This window comes from Aspergillus pseudotamarii (assembly GCF_009193445.1).
Source record: "Aspergillus pseudotamarii strain CBS 117625 unplaced genomic scaffold BDV38scaffold_2, whole genome shotgun sequence".
In the NCBI taxonomy this organism is placed as follows: Eukaryota; Fungi; Ascomycota; class Eurotiomycetes; order Eurotiales; family Aspergillaceae; genus Aspergillus; species Aspergillus pseudotamarii.
In genome coordinates, this window is record NW_022475016.1 from 567,388 (window position 1) to 587,366 (window position 19,979).

General features: G+C 49.0%; 7 protein-coding genes across 7 annotated transcripts; 3 read left to right on the plus strand and 4 right to left on the minus strand.

Annotated features, from left to right (window-relative positions):
• Positions 1 to 192: 192 nt before the first annotated feature.
• On the plus strand, positions 193 to 1,932 carry BDV38DRAFT_65380 (25S rRNA (uracil2843-N3)-methyltransferase). The gene has a single exon (XM_032063706.1). It carries the CDS (start codon positions 397 to 399, stop codon positions 1,753 to 1,755), a length of 1,359 nt encoding a protein of 452 aa, XP_031919370.1. The 5' UTR covers positions 193 to 396; the 3' UTR covers positions 1,756 to 1,932.
• On the minus strand, positions 1,933 to 3,053 carry phb1 (prohibitin subunit PHB1). Its single transcript, XM_032063705.1, has 2 exons — positions 2,689 to 3,053; positions 1,933 to 2,628 (listed from the first exon to the last, which is right to left on the minus strand). The coding sequence occupies exons 1-2, from the start codon at positions 3,010 to 3,012 to the stop codon at positions 2,110 to 2,112; spliced, it is 843 nt and encodes a 280-aa protein (XP_031919371.1). The 5' UTR covers positions 3,013 to 3,053; the 3' UTR covers positions 1,933 to 2,109.
• A 135-nt stretch (positions 3,054 to 3,188) lies between these two features.
• Positions 3,189 to 4,416, plus strand: BDV38DRAFT_233338 (ubiquinol--cytochrome-c reductase subunit 8). Its single transcript, XM_032053120.1, has 4 exons — positions 3,189 to 3,287; positions 3,462 to 3,487; positions 3,687 to 3,864; positions 3,941 to 4,416. The coding sequence occupies exons 1-4, from the start codon at positions 3,256 to 3,258 to the stop codon at positions 3,993 to 3,995; spliced, it is 291 nt and encodes a 96-aa protein (XP_031919372.1). The 5' UTR covers positions 3,189 to 3,255; the 3' UTR covers positions 3,996 to 4,416.
• Positions 4,417 to 6,396: 1,980 nt separating this feature from the next.
• On the minus strand, positions 6,397 to 7,460 carry BDV38DRAFT_277336 (uncharacterized protein; the record flags this gene model as incomplete). The annotated part of the gene is made up of 2 exons (XM_032058461.1): positions 6,397 to 7,262; positions 7,319 to 7,460. 2 exons carry the CDS (start codon positions 7,458 to 7,460, stop codon positions 6,397 to 6,399), a joined length of 1,008 nt encoding a protein of 335 aa, XP_031919373.1.
• A 1,038-nt stretch (positions 7,461 to 8,498) lies between these two features.
• On the plus strand, positions 8,499 to 10,590 carry BDV38DRAFT_233343 (spermidine synthase). The gene is made up of 5 exons (XM_032053121.1): positions 8,499 to 8,777; positions 8,993 to 9,173; positions 9,239 to 9,386; positions 9,442 to 9,679; positions 9,978 to 10,590. The coding sequence occupies exons 1-5, from the start codon at positions 8,603 to 8,605 to the stop codon at positions 10,256 to 10,258; spliced, it is 1,023 nt and encodes a 340-aa protein (XP_031919374.1). The 5' UTR covers positions 8,499 to 8,602; the 3' UTR covers positions 10,259 to 10,590.
• On the minus strand, positions 10,561 to 13,669 carry tktA (transketolase tktA). The gene is made up of 7 exons (XM_032053122.1): positions 13,511 to 13,669; positions 13,375 to 13,439; positions 12,931 to 13,073; positions 12,784 to 12,868; positions 12,425 to 12,719; positions 10,995 to 12,358; positions 10,561 to 10,929 (listed from the first exon to the last, which is right to left on the minus strand). Exons 2-7 carry the CDS (start codon positions 13,426 to 13,428, stop codon positions 10,816 to 10,818), a joined length of 2,055 nt encoding a protein of 684 aa, XP_031919375.1. The 5' UTR covers positions 13,429 to 13,439; positions 13,511 to 13,669; the 3' UTR covers positions 10,561 to 10,815.
• A 1,968-nt stretch (positions 13,670 to 15,637) lies between these two features.
• facB (C6 transcription factor FacB/Cat8) lies at positions 15,638 to 18,894 on the minus strand (the record flags this gene model as incomplete). Its single annotated transcript, XM_032061897.1, has 5 exons — positions 17,985 to 18,894; positions 17,609 to 17,922; positions 17,264 to 17,544; positions 16,857 to 17,214; positions 15,638 to 16,795 (listed from the first exon to the last, which is right to left on the minus strand). The coding sequence occupies exons 1-5, from the start codon at positions 18,463 to 18,465 to the stop codon at positions 15,638 to 15,640; spliced, it is 2,592 nt and encodes an 863-aa protein (XP_031919376.1). The 5' UTR covers positions 18,466 to 18,894.
• Between the last annotated feature and the right edge of the window lie 1,085 nt (positions 18,895 to 19,979).

Below are 19,979 nucleotides of genomic sequence, written 5' to 3' on the forward strand. Positions count from 1 at the left end.
ATTCTGACATTCTGGGATAGTGAAGAGAAACTGCCTGTTTAGTCAAAATAACTAGATTCGATCACTCAAGAGTTGTAGCTCAAATTTGTTGTTGCCTTACATCTCAGGCACAAGTAATAAAAAAGTGACTGAACTGCAGCACTGAACCAAAGTACAGTCAACAAGTCAAGACGGTCCATCTAAATCAAATCTCTCTAATACCAGAAAGAAAATAAGATAATCTAAATTCTCATACATTGTCCCCAGAAGTCTTCCGCAACTCTCCTCACGACTTTTATATAAATCTTTATCGGTGCCCCACAGCTGAACCCAAAAAATACAATTTCTCCAGCAGCGCCATCAACGGTCCCTACATCAAGACATTCAAATAAAAGGAGAGACATAAGAAAAGACACAATGGGACCACCGCGCTCAACCATGCCCAAAAAGTCCTCTCAAGGTCAACACACCCGCGACATCAAGAAGGAGAAAAAGAAGCCCGCGCAGGCCCCTCGACGACAGGTTAAACCACAGACGGAATCCGAGGAGACCAACCAGATCGATCTCTCGGCTACTATTCCGGTCACGCTGCAGCAGTTACTTTTGAATGTGTTCAGGTCGGCTTTGCTGAATGATGTGTATGGTGGGAATGCCAATGTCGGGAAAAACAAGAGTGGAGATGTTCCTACTACCCCAGAGTCTCGACAGTTGGATATCAAGACGCTGATCCAGACTATCAAATCTCATCTTTACAATCGGGACTTTGACTCTGCCTTTACCGATGCAAATGAGGATCTGCTGAGAGCTTATGCGTTGCGGTGGAGCGCATCTAGGGCGTTGGGGTATGCGGGGGTTTTCAGGTCTTTGTTGAAGGTTCTGATGCAACAGGACGGTGGGTTGGTGTCTTCTACTGGGTCGAATCATGTTGTTTGTATTGGAGGTGGCGCAGGCGCCGAGATCGTTGCTCTGGCGGCTGCTTGGAGGGATTTAGTGGATGAAGTTGAGAAGGGGGAGGCTCTTTCTGCTGGTGTTACTAGTGTTTCCTTGGATGGGGGTGAACATGCTGCTGCTGCTGATCAGGGCTCTGTGCCAGAATCGATAACTCATCCTGCTCTTTCGGTAACTGCTGTTGATATTGCGGACTGGTCGAGCGTTGTTGATCGATTGTCTTATACTATCCGATCCCCGGCTGTGATGGGGTCGAAGTCCCATCCGGCGCCTTTGTTGAATCTTGGAAAGGGTGGTGGCGCTGGTGAGAAAGAGGGTGAGGATGCCGCTGGCTTCGCGGTTAGGTTCAGACGCTCGGATGTTCTTTCTATCTCGGAAGAGCAACTTAAGGATCTTCTCCACCTTGAGAATTCGGATAAGGGCAGTACTACCGTCATGGTGACGCTTATGTTCACGTTGAATGAACTCTTTTCTACGTCTATGGCGAAAGCCACTGCTTTCTTGCTCCGCACGACGGACCTCGTACGACCGGGGACTCTGCTTCTTGTGGTGGATAGTCCGGGAAGCTATTCTACGCTGAAACTCGGCAAGGGTAAAGCGCAGGAAGGTGCTGCGTCTGCCACTGTACAGGAACGCCAGTATCCTATGAAGTTCCTCTTGGATCATACGCTTCTTTCTGTTGCGGAGGGAAAATGGGAACGGATCTATTCGCAGGATTCACGGTGGTGGAGGAGAGATGCGGCTAGGCTGGGGTATGATGTTGGTGAAGGGGCTGGGTTGGAGGATATGCGGTATCAGGTTCATATTTATCGGAGGTTGGCTAATTAGTGGAGGGAATATATGAACGTTTTGAGGGAATAGCAATAGAGGATAGGTCATTGTGAGATTAGGATTGCTTGATTCACAGAATGATACCATTACCGTCATCTAATGCAAGCAGCCCCGTCCAAGTAACTTGGAGTATATGTAGAGAGGAATGGATATGCTATTGCTACAAGTTGGTCGAAATGGGTAAAGAGTAAAAGGAAAAGTGAAGCCAGCCATACAACATCATTCGCCAGGGGAGATCATGCACGCCCAGATAGATCCGTCCAGTTGAAAAGGTTCAAAAATACAACATCAATTCAGGCGAGAGTGGAAGGAAAAATATATCGGAAAATTAACGACACCCAGATACCGCGTTTAGCTCCTCAGCCCCAGAAGAAGGCTGGTGTTCTTACCACCTTCCTTGCCATCATTACCAGGGAGATATGTGACATTCGGGTTAGTCGATAGTGTGTGTGCAATTTCCTTGCTGGCATCAATACGACGGATCTCGATAAGACCGCTACCGGCCTTGGCGACGGCTTTGCTGATGATATCGGCACTCTCAGCTTCACCCTCCGCACGGATAACGTTGGCCTGGCGTTCCTGCTCGGCTCTCTCGACGATGAAACGGGCCCGTTCGGCGTCCTGCTGGGCGATCTGCTTCTGCTCTACGGCGCGGGTGAATTCCTTTCCGAAGGTCATGTGCGTAATCGAGACATCCTCCAGGGCAATATTGAACTGTGCTGCACGCTTCATGAGATCTGTGCGGATACGGTTCGAGACAGCTTCACGCTGGGTAATGAGCTCGGCGGCGTCGAACTGTGCGACGATGGCTTTGAGGACTTCGTTACCGATGGAGGGGAGAACACGCTCATCGTAGTCGGTACCGTAAGACTAAAGAGTGATCAATACCGGCCAAGAATCATATCAATCTCTTGGGAATATGTGTTTTACCTGGTAGATGGCCGGCAGCTTCGGGACCTCAGGACGGTGGAGAACACGCAGTGTCAAGCTGACCATCTGCAAATCCTTACTTCCGGTTGTGGTAGAGATGTTACGGGGCTTGGTCCGAACATCGTAGACGATCGCCTTCTGCAGCCAGGGGATAAGGAAATGGGTGCCTTCGTTGACGACCTTCTCCTGCACACCAGACAACCTGTCGAAGATGACAGCGCGGGAACCACCACGAACGTCATAAATAGAGTTGTTGAAGATCAGGGCACCCGTGGCGACGGGAAGAGCCAGACGGTAGATGTTGTAGAGACCGTTTGCCGCCATGGTGAGAGGGGGATTGTTCACTAATGATTAGTCGATGAGGAGCTTCAAAGGGTTGGATCAACTTGATGATGTCGGGCTTTTCCCATGCTGTCCCGATGCGGACTAGTGCCGGACGGAAACCTCATCTTCCCAACTCGCCGTTTTGGCCCGAACTCGAACCTCGTCTTTCTCTTTGCCCTTAGTCTCGTCCGTTCCACCTTCTCCGCATTTCCAATCGTTTAATTTCAGACGCAATCTTTCAAAATGGGTGGCCACTTGGATCCTAAGAACGGAGTGTAAGTAGTCCCTGCATTTGGTGCCGTGGTGGGCTTTCGTTCCCTAGGTCTTCCGGACGGGTGCGGTTCAACTACGCCGGCCTGTGTTTTGCAATTCACGCCAGGATGACTCTTTATCTGATGCCATATGGGGTATAATGAAGATAGAAGTGGCTAACGATAGGATCTGAACAGTTTCCTTGGTACCTGGGGTGACTTCGGTAGGTTCCACAGCCCTCGCATCCAGTGAGAAATTTCGCGCCATCTCGAAGAGCACAAGCACGATCAATTGGACGCCTTTCAGTACACAAATCTCGAAAATTCAAAATATGAATTCCAATGATTGCGGACTTGTCAGCAGAGAGACGCGAGATGGCATCTTCATCCGACACCGATACTGATACCCATATCCTTTTTTAGGTTGCCCTACCCCCCAGCGCATCGCCTCTTACTCTCTGTCTCCCAACCGTCAGCGCCCCTTGGCCGGTACCGCCCACGCTGCTTTCTTCAATACCTTCCGGAGATTCAGGCACCAGGTTCTCTACGTCGCTCCTCCTTTCATCATCGCCTACGCCGCCATGGACTGGGCTATTGAGAGGTACGTGCTGATACCCCTGTCAATTCACAGTCGGCCATCGATGGTGGGTAATTAGTGACTAACTTGCGGCGTTTAGGAACCACTACCTCAACTCCAAGCCTGGCCGCCTTGCTGAGGGTGGTGACGAGTAAATGGTGATATAAACCGGTGATATGATTTCAAACTGGAGGATCAAGGAGTGGGATTGCAATGTACAGTAACTAGAAGCAATCGAATGCGATGCGTGTTCCATTGTCCGATCCATGCTTCTTGGGTTCTATTATGCTACGATGCGTATGACTCCTGCGACTATAATTCGGTGTCGTGGATCTGCTCCTCGCGCCTCAGATCAGATAAGAATGCTATATTTATGCTCACACTAGTAACGAGAAATCAAAAAACGAGTTATTTACCGTCTGGTAGCTCGATAAGATGTTTCTATGTGGGCAGGTTGTTGGCATTGGATTTGGGAGAAGCTCCAATCAAATGACTTGAATTTGGCATAGGATCCACAGGTCATGATTGGCCAGTTCACCCAGACTGCAAACAGCGCTTTGCTTAGGCTGATATAGGAAGGCGGTCGATATCACCAGGGCATGGGATTACCACTTTGAACGTGTGTATACTGCGTAGTATACCGCTACTCCGTACTAACTTCACAATGAAAGCTCTTTCTTTTTTTTCTTTTCTTTTCTTTCTTTTTTTTTTTTTTTTTTTTTTAACAAAAGCAAGGTTTCATGCATAATTAAATACAGGCTGCTTCAGTGAGAATTATAAACCAAAAAGACATCAATTCTGTCTGTATGATGAGCTGGGGATTCTGGTCCTGCGAAAGGTCCAATATTATTCTGTGATTGGATGCTTAGGGAGTATACCGACTACCCCTTCACATTGAATGTTTGTCAATCACTACATACGAGCAGCTTCACGAGTCAGAGGAAATGAAGAAAAGCAAGCCTACTGTTGGGCACGATGTGACTCTTAGGTAGAACTGAGACACACCACCTGTTGTTTTTCCTCAGCCTCTTATCTAACCACACGTTTGTCCGCAGATGATGACTCTCGCAATTGAAGTGTTAAATGCTCTGCTGGCCCTTAGAGATACATCAGAATGACAGAAACTAGTCCCCTCGGCCTTCACGATTCCATTGATTGGGGCTCCCTCTGTCCAATGAGAGGATGCCCAGCAATCCTTCTGAGGCAATATATTCCATCAATGTGATCGTGATGTAGCCACTGCCTAGCAGTCCCTAATTTATTGAAAAGTCTTGAGTCCCCTTCCACTACTAACCGGGTCTTTTAATTGACTACCTGCTATACTTGGCCTGGGGTTATGCGGATACGTTCCTACCAAATGGCGGGAATATACGGAGAAGAGCAGGCTCCGGAGTTTGAAGTGGAAATCGCCAGTCGTATAAAAGCTTCGTCGATCGGGCAAAGAATCACGAGGAAAGAGTCTCGTGCATCGAGTTCCGCAATAGGATGATCGAAAAGTACTTTAGGCGCTCTAAGGTTGAGCTTGCAGCGTACAAAGCTGAGACTTGTCTCGAGCGTCGCAATGTCTATTAAAGGCCCTGGGCTGCCTATGCGCTTGTGTAATTTCCTGGGAAGCTTCTGGCGACGGGTATCGTGACAGTTTTCGTGTCTTGAAACGGGTCCTTGAACAGGAGAAAGAAACTATTGTTCTTGCCAGCGCCATTACCTCACTCGATTTGTTAAATTGGCACTTTGATGATGATGCTCGGCCGGAGGAAATTTGTCTCTCGTTTACGCAGCTACTAGACTGATGCACGTTCCTTTATTCGATGGGCTGCAGCAGTAGCGCTCATTCGCCTCAGATATGAGGAGCGTGAGCACATCGGTGCATTGATAGGCAGCTTGACAGGCCCCTCCTTTATGGCACTTGATTCACGAGAGTGCTCTGGCAGAACGCCGTTCCCGTTCAAAGAAGGGGATGCCAGAGTTCTGGGAACAACCAATGCAGGTAATCATCCTGGCGCGGTCACAGCCATATTTGATGCTTTGCTAAGCTCATCTAATCTTAGCGCCATCATACTTCTCGAAGGTCTTTTAGCGTTGGTTTTTGGTCCTGAGCATAAGCATATGAAAGGGACGCCGTCCGAACAGCTCAATCAGGTTCAACAACGAACGGTGACCGCGCTGGGGGGGATGGATGATGAGATGTGGGAAAAGGGAAATTTCGACAAGTCGAGATGATTGCCGTGCCTATCTTGGTTTACCAGTTACTGGCTCTTCTGCTACATGAAAATAGTGTTAGTTAAATCAGGCATTGAGTGCTAGATCGTGATTTTTTTTTGTAGGTTAGCGTTACACGTAAGTTGTGCCAACACACTAATGAATAATATGCTTTTTTTTTCTTCGTTCCATCTGAGGCTGTCGGATTACGATAGGAAGTAATGAAATTGCTTTCAAAAGGTACACTGTCATTCTCGACCATCCAAATAACCTGTCCTCAAAACACCTATTGCTGCTATGCCAACAGGATGTCGGACAAACCTACTGACTCTCAATATATCACTCCAGCACTACCGACTACTCCTTCCAAGTAACCGTGACTGCCCAAAACTTAGGAAATCCGACATCCCATCTCGGATCCTTAAGGAAATCAACCAAGATAAGTGTTGGCGGCTTAGGAACAGAAACGCCACTGCGATAAAACAACTTGTCCACCGCTAAGCGCAACTTCTTCTTAAATACTGGGTACACTGGACGTTTCCTAGATCTTCCGACTTGGGCCCTCAGAGACGCTGGACCCATATAACGCGACGTTGCCATCAACTTCAGAGATCGGACGCCCGACAAACCATGGCCAGATAATACTTGCGCAAGTGTATTCACATGCTCAGTAGAAATATCTTCAATCTGCAACTTGCGGATAATCTGGTAGCTATAGCCTCTAAGACTGTTAAAGAACTGTCGCAGATGAGGCACACCCTTCAGCCCGAACGCGAAGTTCGTATAGAGAACCTTGCGAGCTTCGAAATAGATCTGATGGTTGGCACTCATTAGAGAAAGTCTGTTTTCGCCACGGGGAACTACATGATCTATCAGCTTTTTGCTGGCGTTGGTTGTCTCGAGCTCGAAGTAGTTGTCGTAGATAATCAGGCGGAGCTCAAAGGGGAGTGACAGGAAGGGGAAGATGATCTTGGTATCGCTATTCCCAAAGTATGTGTTCACTGCCTTCCAGATGTCAAAACTGTCGACGCCCTTGTTTCTGACCTTCTTTGCCCCAACCAGGGTTTTGAGGAACGGCGCCACTGTCGTGGGTGAGCATCTTTCCTCTACAATGTCTGTCATCCATGCCACGAGGCCTTCTCTGACATTAAGCTTGATGGATTCTGGCAGTGATATCAAGGTGGCTAGGAGCTCGACTGCGGTCTGGCTGAAGTGGGTCATATCTGAGGATTTCTCTTGTTAGTGAGCATCTATACCCTTCCCTGTGGAACTTACGTACCCGTTTGAGACGCTGAATGGCAGACTGCGCTTTCCACACCATTCTTGTAGAAAGTCTCATGTTTTGCGCGGAATAGCCGAAGAACTTCAGATGCATGTTGATCTGCTAGGATCGTTGACGAGCCTGTTGACAAGTTACTCATTTTGTAACCTTGTGCGTGGCTTTTGTACTTAAAAGCGTGCTCTTTGATGAACATAGGTGTGAGTGCGTGTGTTTTAGACGGGTGGCTGAATGTATTTTTGTGGGGTTAAGGCTCTTGGTGTGACTGAGTTGGGGTAGTAAATACGTTTCTGGGGTTACACTGACAGTGACTAGATGGACTGCATTCACACAGATTATCAAGTAAACATATGCACATTGAGAAAATTGAGATGTTTGTCATGTTTTGGTGGCTTTTTGTTGCCTGATGATATCAGGTAGGGAACATGTTTAAGCAATGTCAATGTCAATCGTCAAAGAAAGTATTATAAGGATAAGGTAAACAACTCCTTGTCAATGTTCATGGGGTGTATGTATACTAAGTATAACCTAGACAGGTAAGGCTATATCAGTGGATAGATAGATGGATATACCCCCATCCCCAGACACTACATCAAGAGATTGTATACAAGGAACAAGAACAGGGAAATGGTAAAGAGGGAGACCGTCTCTTCGCAAGAACAAGTTGAAGATGGTCAAGTATACTAATCCAGAATCTAAACACAGCTACTAGTAGTACATCTACCATATCGTCCAACGTATCTCCCCACTTCTTAAAGCAAAGGAGCTGATGAGTTGACTTCCAGACAATATAGAAACACAATCCCAGCGATTTAACACTGATGACTCTGACAGTAATGTCAGTCTAACATACACTTTGAGGAAACAACTTCCAGCTCCAATCGTTAGCCATATAACTTCTAAACAAGGATGTTTAGTTCCTGCATACTGACCCTGGATCGTCTTCGGCGATAGTTTTTCCCTTTTAGGGTAAGATAGGATGGGACCGCTAACAGTTTGTTCTTACTTCATTCTTAGGATGGACCAATGACTACGCTCAATTGAGTCCTTGGGAAAGGGCTAGTGTGCTTTCTGAATGGACGCGGTAGCTCAATTGACCCATCAATTACCTTGTCTATTTCTCAAAGAAAAAGACTTCTATGGGGGTTGAGAGTACTTTCTGTAAACAGAGCCTAAATCCCCACCCCAAAACGGGAAAAGAGAGGGAAAAATTTCTCAAAATTACGGATGTAACCCCAATACACTATTTTTACACCACGGTCGATACCCAAAATACGCATATCGATGAACCCCCACTTGGCACGCGCATCTTCTTCGCTTTCTCTTTCTTCTCTCCTCTTCTCCTCCTTCTCTTCTTCTCTCTCTCGACGTTTACCTTCTCGTGCTTCTCATACTCTTTTTCATTCGCACTTCTCCCGTTCCATCACCATGTCCGAGATCACTCACCCCACTATCCAGGGTACGTATCTTTCTTCTTGATCTGCCCCTCCATCAATCAAAAAGATACCCCGCCTCATCACCCACCAATCTGCACGTCTCAATGGCTTAAACAACCCCCTCGACGGTGGTCAAATCTCGGATTGAATCGAATGAGCGTTTCAATTGCGTCGCATAGCCAATGTGACCCCTTTTAAAGTTTGGCATGCCTTCGCTAACATCACTTTTCTTGCCCAGATGGCTGGTTCTCCGAGAGGTCCGACATGTGGCCTGGTCAGGCCATGAGCCTCAAGGTCAACCAGATCCTGCACCATGAGAAGTCCGACTACCAGGATGTCCTCATCTTCGAGAGCAGCGACTACGGTACTGTCCTCGTCCTGGACAATGTCATCCAGTGCACTGAGCGGGATGAGTTCTCGTACGTCGCCTTGGTCCAAACTCTACCCCCACGGGCTGCGAGGCACATCGGCTAATTAAACACAGCTACCAGGAGATGATCACCCACCTGGCCATGAACTCTCACCCCAACCCCAAGAAGGTCCTGGTCATCGGTGGTGGAGATGGCGGTGTCCTCCGTGAGGTTGTCAAGCACGAGACCGTCGAGGAGGCCATCCTGTGCGATATTGATGAGGTATACAGCCCTGGATTCATTCCCGGGTAACCTTGAACTAATTTTGTTTTCCCAGGCTGTCATCCGTCTCTCTAAAAAGTACCTCCCCGGCATGAGCATCGGCTTCCAGCACCCTAACGTCAAGACCCACGTCGGCGATGGCTTCGAGTTCCTCAAGAACCACAAGAACGAGTTCGACGTCATTATCACTGACAGCTCCGATCCTGAGGGTCCTGCTGAGAGCCTCTTCCAGAAGCCCTACTTTGAGCTCCTGCGCGATGCGCTCCGTGAGGGAGGTGTCATCACCACACAAGGTTGTTCGTCGCCTTTCCTTCCCCCTGTCTTCTTCCTGTGGCTACCCGAAACTTCTTTCTTTCTCTCTCTCCCCCCCCCCCCCCCCCCTTTTCTTTTCTTTCTTCTATCTCTCCCCGCGTCTTTCTCTCCTTTCTGTTGTTGTTCCTTTGTACTACCCTTTCCCCGCAATTGCTCCCTGCCCTTTTCCATGTTGACCACCCTTAAATGAATCAGAGAAGCATGAAACTAATTAGATTACGCCCCAAACCACCCGACTCCCCCGGGAATCGGTTTGGGTTAGCATTTTCACACTTGCAGCCGAGAACCAGTGGTTGCACCTTTCTCTGATCACCGACCTCAAGAAGGCCTGCAATGACGTCTTCCCCGTCGCCGAATACGCCTACACCACCATCCCCACCTACCCCTCCGGCCAGATTGGCTTCATGGTCTGCTGCAAGGACGCCGAACGCAACGTGCGTGAGCCCGTCCGCAAGTGGACTCGCGAGGAGGAGGAGCGTCTCTGCCGCTACTACAACCAGGATATCCACCGGGCTAGCTTCGTTCTCCCCAACTTTGCCCGTAAGGCCTTGAACAACTAAATTGATATTGGTCCTTTGCACCCTTTTGAATGAAATCTGCTTGGGGCGGACGCTGTTTCCCATCTAGAGGCGCCATCGTGGCGGATAATCGATGATGATTTGATGATGATGAATACAACAAGAGTTATTTCTCTTTGTTCTTCTTTGTCTTTATTACATTTCCTCTCCTTTGTGATGATGTCCTACTCGTGTTCTACAGAGACGGCAGCATTGTCCGTGGCATACAACAAGAAAGGATAAAAAGTATTTTCGTATCAAGTAGCGTGCTTGTCTTCAGGTCTCCTCTAATAGACGTAACGCTATTTGTCATCTAAGTCTTTTTTTTTTTTTTTACTTGAACTGCTACGTATTACGCTTAGGATCAACTGAACTTGAACATAAACATGGTATTATTCATTTTTGGCCTCGTCCCTCTAAATCTACCAAAAGGGAATTTTCAAACGAAATCATCAAAGCATAGGACTTCTCCCTGGATATTTTGCTCCCAGAGATCAACATCGTCCCATAGATTCATTAAAACGAAATATAACAGGCATCATCACGCTAACAAAGGACATCTACAGAATCTGCTGGAAAGCACGGTTGATGGGAGAGCGCACGGTGTGGCCCTTGTAGAAGTCGATGGTAGCGAGGGCGCGCTTGCTGATACCGGCAGGGGTAAACTCGAATTTCTGTAGGACAGCAAAGTTAGCATCAATTTAACAAGATACGATAGGATTTGGAACAGATAACGTACCTCGTAGACCTGCTTGTAAGGGCCGGAGGCACCGAAGCGGTTGAGACCGAACTGCTCGTGAGCGTAACGCTCCCAGCCCATGGTGGAGGCAGCCTCGACGGAGAGGACGGGGATGCCGTCGGGGAGGACCTTGAGCTTGTACTCCTTGTCCTGAGCATCGAAGACCTCGAAGCAAGGAACGGAGACGACACGGGCAACAACGTTGTGCTTCTCCTTGAGGTAAGTGGCAGCCTCGATGGCGATGCTGACCTCGGAACCGGTGGAGATGATGGTGACGGTAGCGTTGGGGGCCTCGATGGCGACGTAAGCACCCTTCAGAGCAGCCTCAATGCTGGAGTTCTCAAGCTGGGGCAGGTTCTGGCGGGTAAGGGCCAGAATGCTGGGGGTGTGCTTGGAGGTGAGAGCAGAGTAGTAGGCAGCGCTGGTCTCGTTGCCGTCGGCGGGACGCCAGACCATGCAGTTGGGGAGAGCACGGAAGTGAGCCAGGGTCTCAATAGGCTGGTGAGTAGGACCGTCCTCACCCAGACCGATGGAGTCGTGGGTAGCGACGTGGATGACGCGAACGCGGGAGAGAGCAGACAGACGGACGGCACCGGCAGCGTAAGAGACGAAGTTCAGGAAAGTACCGGCGGCGGGGATGACGGTACCATAGGCGGCAAGACCGTTCATGATAGCAGCCATGGCGTGCTCACGGACACCGTAGCGGAGGTAGCGGCCGGACCAGTCACCAATGTTGTACTCAGGGGGCTGGAAGTCAACGGCGTTCTTCCAGCGGGTGTTGTTGGAGCCAGTCAGATCAGCAGAGCCGGAAAGCAGCTCAGGGATGACACTGTGGACCTTCTCCAGGACGGCCTCGGAGAGCTTACGGGAGGCGACAGCGGAGTCGGTGGGCTTGTAGGTGGGCAGGCTCTTCTCCCAACCCTCAGGAAGCTTACCAGCGAGACGACGAGTGAGGTCAGCGTGCTCATCCTTGTACTCGGCGGCGTACTTCTCAAAGAGCTGGTTCCACTCCTGCTCCTTAGCAGCACCCTGAGAAGAGGTCTTGTGGTAGAGGTCGTAGACCTGCTGGGGGACGACGAAGCTCTGCTTGGGGTCGAAGCCGAACTTGGCCTTGACACTCTCGGCATCGTCAGCCTTCAGGGGGTTACCGTGAACGCCACCGGTGCCCTGCAGCTTGGAACCGAAACCGATGGTGGTGGTAAGACGGATGACGGAGGGCTTGTCCTTGACCTCACGGCACTCCTGGATGGCCTTCTCAATGGCCTCAAGGTCGTTGTCACCGTCCTTGACCCAGACGTGGTGCCAGCCGTAGGACTCGAAACGCTTCATAACATCCTCAGTGAAAGCACACTTGGTGTCACCGTCTATTCAATGAGAACAATCGTTTAGTAAGACCTGCGCAAAGAAAGTCAAGAGGCTTGATTGCTTACCGATGGAGATATGGTTGTCATCGTAGATGGCAATGAGGTTACCAAGCTTCAGGTGACCAGCCAAAGAGGCAGCCTCACTGGCAACACCCTCCATGGCACAGCCATCACCGAAGAAGGTGTATGTGTAGTTGTTGATGAGATCATAGCCGGGCTTGTTGTAGATAGCGGCGGTGTGAGCCTGGGCAATAGCCAGACCAACGGCGTTGGAGAAACCCTGACCCAGGGGACCGGTGGTGACCTCAACACCGGGGGTGTCGTGAGCCTCGGGGTGACCGGGGGTGATGCTGTCGAGTTGCTACGCAGGGATCCAGTTAGACCGTCTAGTCCTTTCAAACTCTGATTTAAGTTAGGAGACATACTCTGAAGTTCTTCAGGTCATCCATGGAGAGCTGGTAGCCGAAGAGGTGGAGAAGAGCATATTGGAGCATGCAACCGTGGCCGTTACTGAAATGGAGTTATCAGCGAGGAGTTCTCAAATTTGGGGAGTAGCAACGCGGAGCACTTACGAGAGAACAAAGCGATCACGGTTAACCCAGTCGGGGTTCTGGGGGTTGAAGTTCATGAACTTGTTGAAGAGAACGTGAGAAACGGGGGCCATGCCCATAGGGGCACCGGGGTGACCCGAGTTGGCCTTGGAGGTGGCATCGACCTATAGAGCATGAGATTAGTATGATGTCAACAGATCCAGCACAAGGAATGGCCCTCTGCAACAGCTCCCATGTCGCAATGGACAAGCCTTCGCGGCCGAAGAGGACTAGAAGGGAATTGAGACTCTGGGGAAGGAATTGCCATTGGCCGTGATGAACCGTGACGAGACATCCCATGGCCTTCAGATCGAGAAGACGGCGGCCGTTGGCATTGCCGGAACTTCGCAACACCCCTGTTCCCCATGGAATACCCGAGGACTCTGGGACGGGCAAATAGGAAGCAGATGGGAGATGAGAGCATACCGCGAGAACACGGATCGTGTTGATAGCCAATTGATCCAGATCAGTGTAACCCATGATTGCAGTGTCTAATGCGGGTGAAGGTTAGACAGCTAGCTTTCCACCTCAACGGTTGAGAAGTGGGATGAGGGGGACCTACTATTCCTGTTCTTCCTCGTAAATTAAGATATGGAAAAACAAGGTTTCAAGGGGAAGAAGAAGAAGAGATGAAGAGGAATGGAAGAATGAGAGAGGAGAAGAGGAGGAAGGAAGAAAGAAAAGAAGAAGGAGAAGAGGAGAGGAGAAGCTGGGATGGCAATGAATAATGATGGAGGGGTCCAGGACTCTCACTGATTGGATGCAAGTGGGGGGAGGAGGGAGGGAATGATGTCTTCCGGTGGGGCTGGAGATGCTCACCGGTCACTTTTGGTCCTGATTTCTTCTCGCTGTTGAGAAAATAAAAATCAAATATAATATCCAAATATCACGAATAGGGCAATAATCCCCTATCTGTCCTCATATCATAGCCATTGAGGACTCAGTCTGCTAGCGCATGCTTGCCCAACCTCAAAACTATCAAACGTAGTCGATCGTTTTCAATGAAACTTTCGTAGAATCCCAAAGCTGTGGCTGCCTCAGGAATCAAACCCATGCCCCTCCCCCCGAATTCGGCAATCAACAATAACTACGTGAATGACGGAAGGCCTGGAAACGAAAGGCCTCCTGACTCAAGAGAACCCTAAAAACATCCATTCTAAAACCCGTACTTATTAATAGATATGCTTACAAGGCTCAATCTTCAGAACAGGCCCGATCGTAGAGGAAGACACCGGATCTGATATTCGAAGTACTACTCCGCAAAAAAAAAAAAAGCCATTTCTACCCCTCCAAACCCCTCCTCCTCCAGAAACTCTCATGCATAAAGTACCGCCAATATCAACCATTGGCCTCACAATGCAGATGACAGATCACGGATGCGTTGGCCACTCTCGCGCGTCTCCCGCATGTAAAGTACATCTAATGCTTACCATAAGAATTATAAAGAACCTAGACGGCTAGACGGCTACAGACATTACTCAACTCAACTCCCACCCCCATAGAAACTAATCAGCCGGACCAACGTAGTCCTGGCCGTCGTCCGAACAACACACACCGAAGTCTGGGTCCCGGAGGACAATACTCCGATGGCACCCCCATGCGACCGTCCAGAATTTTCTTATACTTTACTGAATATAGTATTTTTCCGCTTGTCTTTTGCAAGTCAATTAGGTGGAGGGGGACCCTTTGAACATTTTTTTTTTGTTCCTGGAAAAGAATAAAAATTAAATTCAGGGACATTGATGGTTTCCGTCAAGGTCCTCACTGGCACTGAAGATACATACTCTCTTGCTGTATTCATACATCTGTACTGGACATACATCGAGATATACACTTTGCACACGCCATTGGACGTCATCGGCGGGTGGGCATGGATCTCATCAGCAACTAGAAAATACATCCTTGGTTAGAGTTACACATCGAGGTGTCCTCGTCCCTAGGTCCTCAATAGGGTCATGGAATTACCCAACCGGATTGCCAGAGACGGCATCCCCAACCAGGCCAATCCGACAGCATCCTACCTGCAAGTTAAGTCAATGCTGCAAGGTATGTGCCTACTAGTAGTCAGTAATATATCACGAAGTACAAAGTAGTTAAGTATGCAAAGCAGCTCTTGTCAAGAAGCTGTGAAGGTTGAATGGTCATGAAACGTCGTCTTGGACCACTGCGTCATGGTTCGGATAGGATAGAATCGGCGTCTATGGCCTTCGTTTCATCACCATGTTTCATATACCCGACTTCTGGATGCAGGGCAGGTCGCGTTTCCATATGCGACAGGCTACAGCAACTTAAATATCTGAAGACAGCCCCGCATTCAAGTTTTAAGAGACGGCCTCGAACAGGAAGGATTGCCGCAAGGCACAATATCAATGAGTATCACGTTCATTATTCGCTAAAAGAAAAGATCGGCTGGCGGATACATGGCAACCAGCACACTATACGTAACAGAATCATCCAAAGACTAACCATATATCAAACATTAAGAAAAAAGCATCTCACCAGTGCCTCGTTACAAACGAGTTCTCGTGGGTGAGCCTTCTCATACCAGACATACATATCCCATAACTCCATACAAATTTCCAGGTATCAAAAGGGGAAAAAATTCTGTGCGTACGCCGCCCAAACCACTTCAATCAAGCGATATGGAACTCCATGAACCAAAACGACAGTTTATAAGATTGGAAGCAAATCAGACGGCCAGCCGCCGATCCCACCCATTCATAAGTCCAAACTCAGTGATCTCGTCCTCCGCAGCCGGAATCACAACACCCCGGAAGGGATCTAGTAGATTGGCTTGCTCTTCCGGGGACAGCCGGAGGTCGTTGTAGGGTACCGCCTCTTCCGTGCTGCCCATGCTCTCATCCGAGTAACTCAGGACGCTATGCGCCGCCATCTCCCGAGTGGGGCCCACATCGCTATTGCTGCTAGAAGACCAAGCTTCGGGGGACAGCCCCTGAAGGTCACTGTGGGATCCTGGCAACGGCGCTGACATTGAGTCGGGTTTAGGCGCGTATTCGGCCGTCAGGGATGCGAAAGGTCCAGCATCGTCACCACATTCCTTGCCACCATAAATTCCGGTGAAAATGTTAGAGTAACCTCGGTCCATATCACTCAGAACAAACTCCCAATCGGACATCGTGATGGCTCCGTGGGCGACATCTGAGGGCACAGAGCTGGAAAGCATATGGCCTTGATCGTATCCCAAAGGATGAGACGGGTAGTATATCTTGTCTCCGGGCAAGCGCAGGTTCTCGGGGGTAGGAAGGCTGGCCCAACTAGAAGACCGTATCTGACGCTGGGCAAGATGAGGGCTGGCGCCGGAGATAGTATTCCTGCGCGACGGCGAGTCTTGTTTTGCAGGCTGGCCGAAGCCGGCACTAGCAGCCAAGCGGGACTTCAAGGCTTGCAGTTGCTTTTTAGGAGATCTCGACGACTTCTGTTCAGGGGGGGACATTTCACGGGGCTTATCGCATGTTGCACGTTTGCCACCATCTAGTGAGACTAGCGCACTAGCCAACGTACTGAATTCTGCGGCTGCAACTGGGGACTCCGATTCCAACTGATCAATGATCGCAGTAAGCAGCTTCTGGCTTTCTTTGATAAGTTTGCTGTCCCGTTTGAGGCCGATACTCTGCCATAGAAGCCCGAGGCCGGAAGAGAAAACCAACTCTCTTCGGTTGATGCTGACCGAAAGGCAAAGTCGCCTCTCATCGAGAAGTTGAAGGATTTGAATGATGCGCTTGCTGCAATCAGAAACGGCGAGCGCAGATGGCGAACGAATCTGTTCCTCGCCAAAGCAGACAGCCGGGCGATGGATTAATGAACGGATGAAGTAGTAAACGAGAGACTAGGCGAGATTGTCAGCAAGGTGTCAGGTAGTTTGAGTACAATGATGCATCAAAACTTACCAACAGTGGCGAGCGGCTACTTGTAACATTCGTACCTGGCTTATCCTGCGAGAACTCTAGACGGAGGTGAGGAGGCAAGTTCTTCACCCATCCGTCTAGCTGTCCTGCAACGGAACGCAACTTCGAGATAGGGATTTCGTACCCTCCATCAGAGGGATATAGATCTTCCAAAGCCTTGTTCAAGACTCTGCATGCCGCAAACAACGCGATCGCGCTAGAGATGCGAGTGGACTCGCCCGGAAGGGTAGGCAAGAAACCTGTTTCGGTAACATTCTCATCATCAATATCCTCCGGATATTCTGTAAGGATGTCTTCCTCGCGCAGTAGGACAGGCAGTCCAGTTAGAGCGGCAGTGAAGCTGTAACCATGTTAGAGAAAAAAACGTCTTGAATATGCAAAGCACTTACCGATCGACCACATATTGACACCAAAACACCTTTTTCCGGGTCTCAGCAATTAAAGCGTTGGAAGAAAAGCGTTTTTGACTCTGATGAAGTCTCAACTGATGGCAAAGACTGACGGCAGAGCCACGATAGCGTAGAAGGCCAGTATAATCGCCCTTTGTCATGCAGTACATCTGAGCCAGAACATAGCATTGCAAGGTTGAGACAGATACATCGGCTGAGAGCGACTCAAGGACCGGGGACCAATTGTCCTCGAAAAATGTTGGGTCCTGATTCGTTCTCGTCTGTCGCATGCTATTAGTTTTGAGGGATCATAGAATATCGCTGTAACAAAATTTTTTGACTTACAGTAGACGCGAGAGCAGCAATGCCGAATATTAAGTTCAACTGCGCCATATCATGTTTACTGCCTTGCAGTGTTTCTGTATTTGACAGATACTGCTCGTAGGCTTTGAGGATGGTGGGCCTGTGAACAACAGGGTAAAGAGGAGCCCACTCTTGGAAGAAGATATTAATCAGTTGATCAGACACAAGTCGCGGTGCAGTCTTGATGGCCTGGTCCGTACGCGAGGCAGAAATTGGGGCAGGTGAAGTTGTCAAAGCCTTGGTTGAGACATTCGGTGGCAATCGGCCCTGATCCATGAGCCTAGTTGTGAAGACGCCTAACTTGAATTAGCTGCCCAGCGTCCTTTCTAGTCCTACCACTTTCGAGGGGTGAACCTACCACTATAACCCCGAATACTTGCAATTCCGGATTCGACTTTAGATGATTCACCTAACAATATCGGTTCCTGGACCTGAATAACACCTTCATTTGTGTCGGGCGCGCTCGACTTAGCCGACTCAGACGACGACTGTACAGAGGTAGCCGCCCTTTGCTGTGAAGAGGGAGAAAAGGAGTGTATCCGAGATAGTACGTCGATCTTCTCATCCTTCTCATCTAACAAGTTCTTCAAATCCCTCACCTCCGCCTCCAACGCTCGCACTCGCTCTTCTAACGATTCGGTGTACCCACGAGGGAAAGCGCGGCGACTGAGCTTATCGCTTGTTTTGCATTCGAAACCGACATTGGCGCATTGCGTACAGCATGGGCGGATCCCGTCACAGCGAATCTTCTTGCTTCTGCATCGATCACAGGCCTGGGCGATACGACTTTGGGCGCCGTTGCCGACCTTGATCACTTTCATCGGAAGAATCCCAGGCATCTTGGCTGGATGCTCTTAGCATCTGCCGCCGAAAGGAAATATTTCGTTGGCTCTCGGGGTGCGGTTCGTGCGGTAATGATTCGATATAACACTTGCGTGAGTTGTGATGAGACACTCAAGTGATATTATGTAGTAGTAGTGGGCTCGGCAGGATTGAAAGTATGTAGCCGACTGATTTGGTAGGAAAGGATAGCCGATCGTAGCGTAAGTAACGTTCGTGTACTCCTTAGACGAACAAAGGGTCAAGAGATGGTGAGCGGAGTCTATTGATCAGGAGGTACTAGTATTGTGAAATGTAAGAAAGGTGGCGGTTCGTAGCCGAGGAGAGGATGATGATAATAAGAATGGGGGGAAGGGAAGGCAAGACTGAGGAAGAAGAGCATAAGCGTGTTGGGAAGGGGCCAACCACAAGGATCTTTTCGATGTCCGTGGTTCTCCGTACGGCAAGTGTATTGGCAGGATTACCAACGCAGGTGCGAGTGACGGATGCAGGCTCAAAGGGGTGTGGCTGTGGGGTAGCCTGGTGGGCTTCAGTTTGGTCTTTCCGCCAATCATCTCTTTGACCTTACGATTTTCAATTGCTCACCCGACACTCGACAGCCATAGATTTGAGAGAGGATCTGTAATACCATTACGCTCACTCTAACGTCGTGTTTAAAGAGTTAAAGTTCAATGAAATTCATACTAAATTATTTGACTTCCAGCCCGAACCCTCCGCATTATTTGTTTAATTGTTCTTCATGTGTGTGTGTGTGTGTGCTATTGAGAAAAATTAACTTCTGTGAAAGCATGAAACTCAAAAGGATATTAATTCCAGGGATTATTCCGTGCCTAGCACTGGCGAAGTACTAGGTACAGTAGTATATCGCCAGCGAGAGTCGTTGAACAGCCAGTGATTGGCTTTTGTTCGCATGAGGAGATTAGCAGGGAAAAATTGATTGCAGCAACCAACAGGGGGGAACGCCCAAAGGCAACGTATTCCTGAGATTTCGACTCAGGAATCCTTCACTCTATCCTCCTCCACTCATGTTAGGCCGTCAGATGAAATGTCACTTCTTATCCTTTGAGACTAAATAAGACGTTCACCCAACCCTCACCGAGTACTTCTGCCTACCTTTAGAATAGAGAGTGCCCAAGTGGGCTACATAGTGCAGTAACGATCTCCCCGTTATCGCCGATCCTCATGACTCCGAACCGGAGAGAAGCTTCTCTCAAACCTCCCCTTCGAAACAACTTGAAGTCAGCAACGAAGATACCCAGTCCGATCAACCAGCCTTGATTCAAATCATTGACGTTGGTCCCCCACAATCCCTGGTCTCCCTCAACCACTGAGAACCCGATATCAAGACAAGAGCCGTAGAACAAAGGTCCCGAAGAGTGAAGTTCTTACCCTGAAACCCTAATCAGAGAACCGAGTAAAAAAAAAAAAAAAAAAAAAAAAAAAAAAAAAAAAAAAAAAAAGAAAAAAAAAAAGAAAGAAAGAAAACGAAATAGGATAATAAAATACCGGCTAA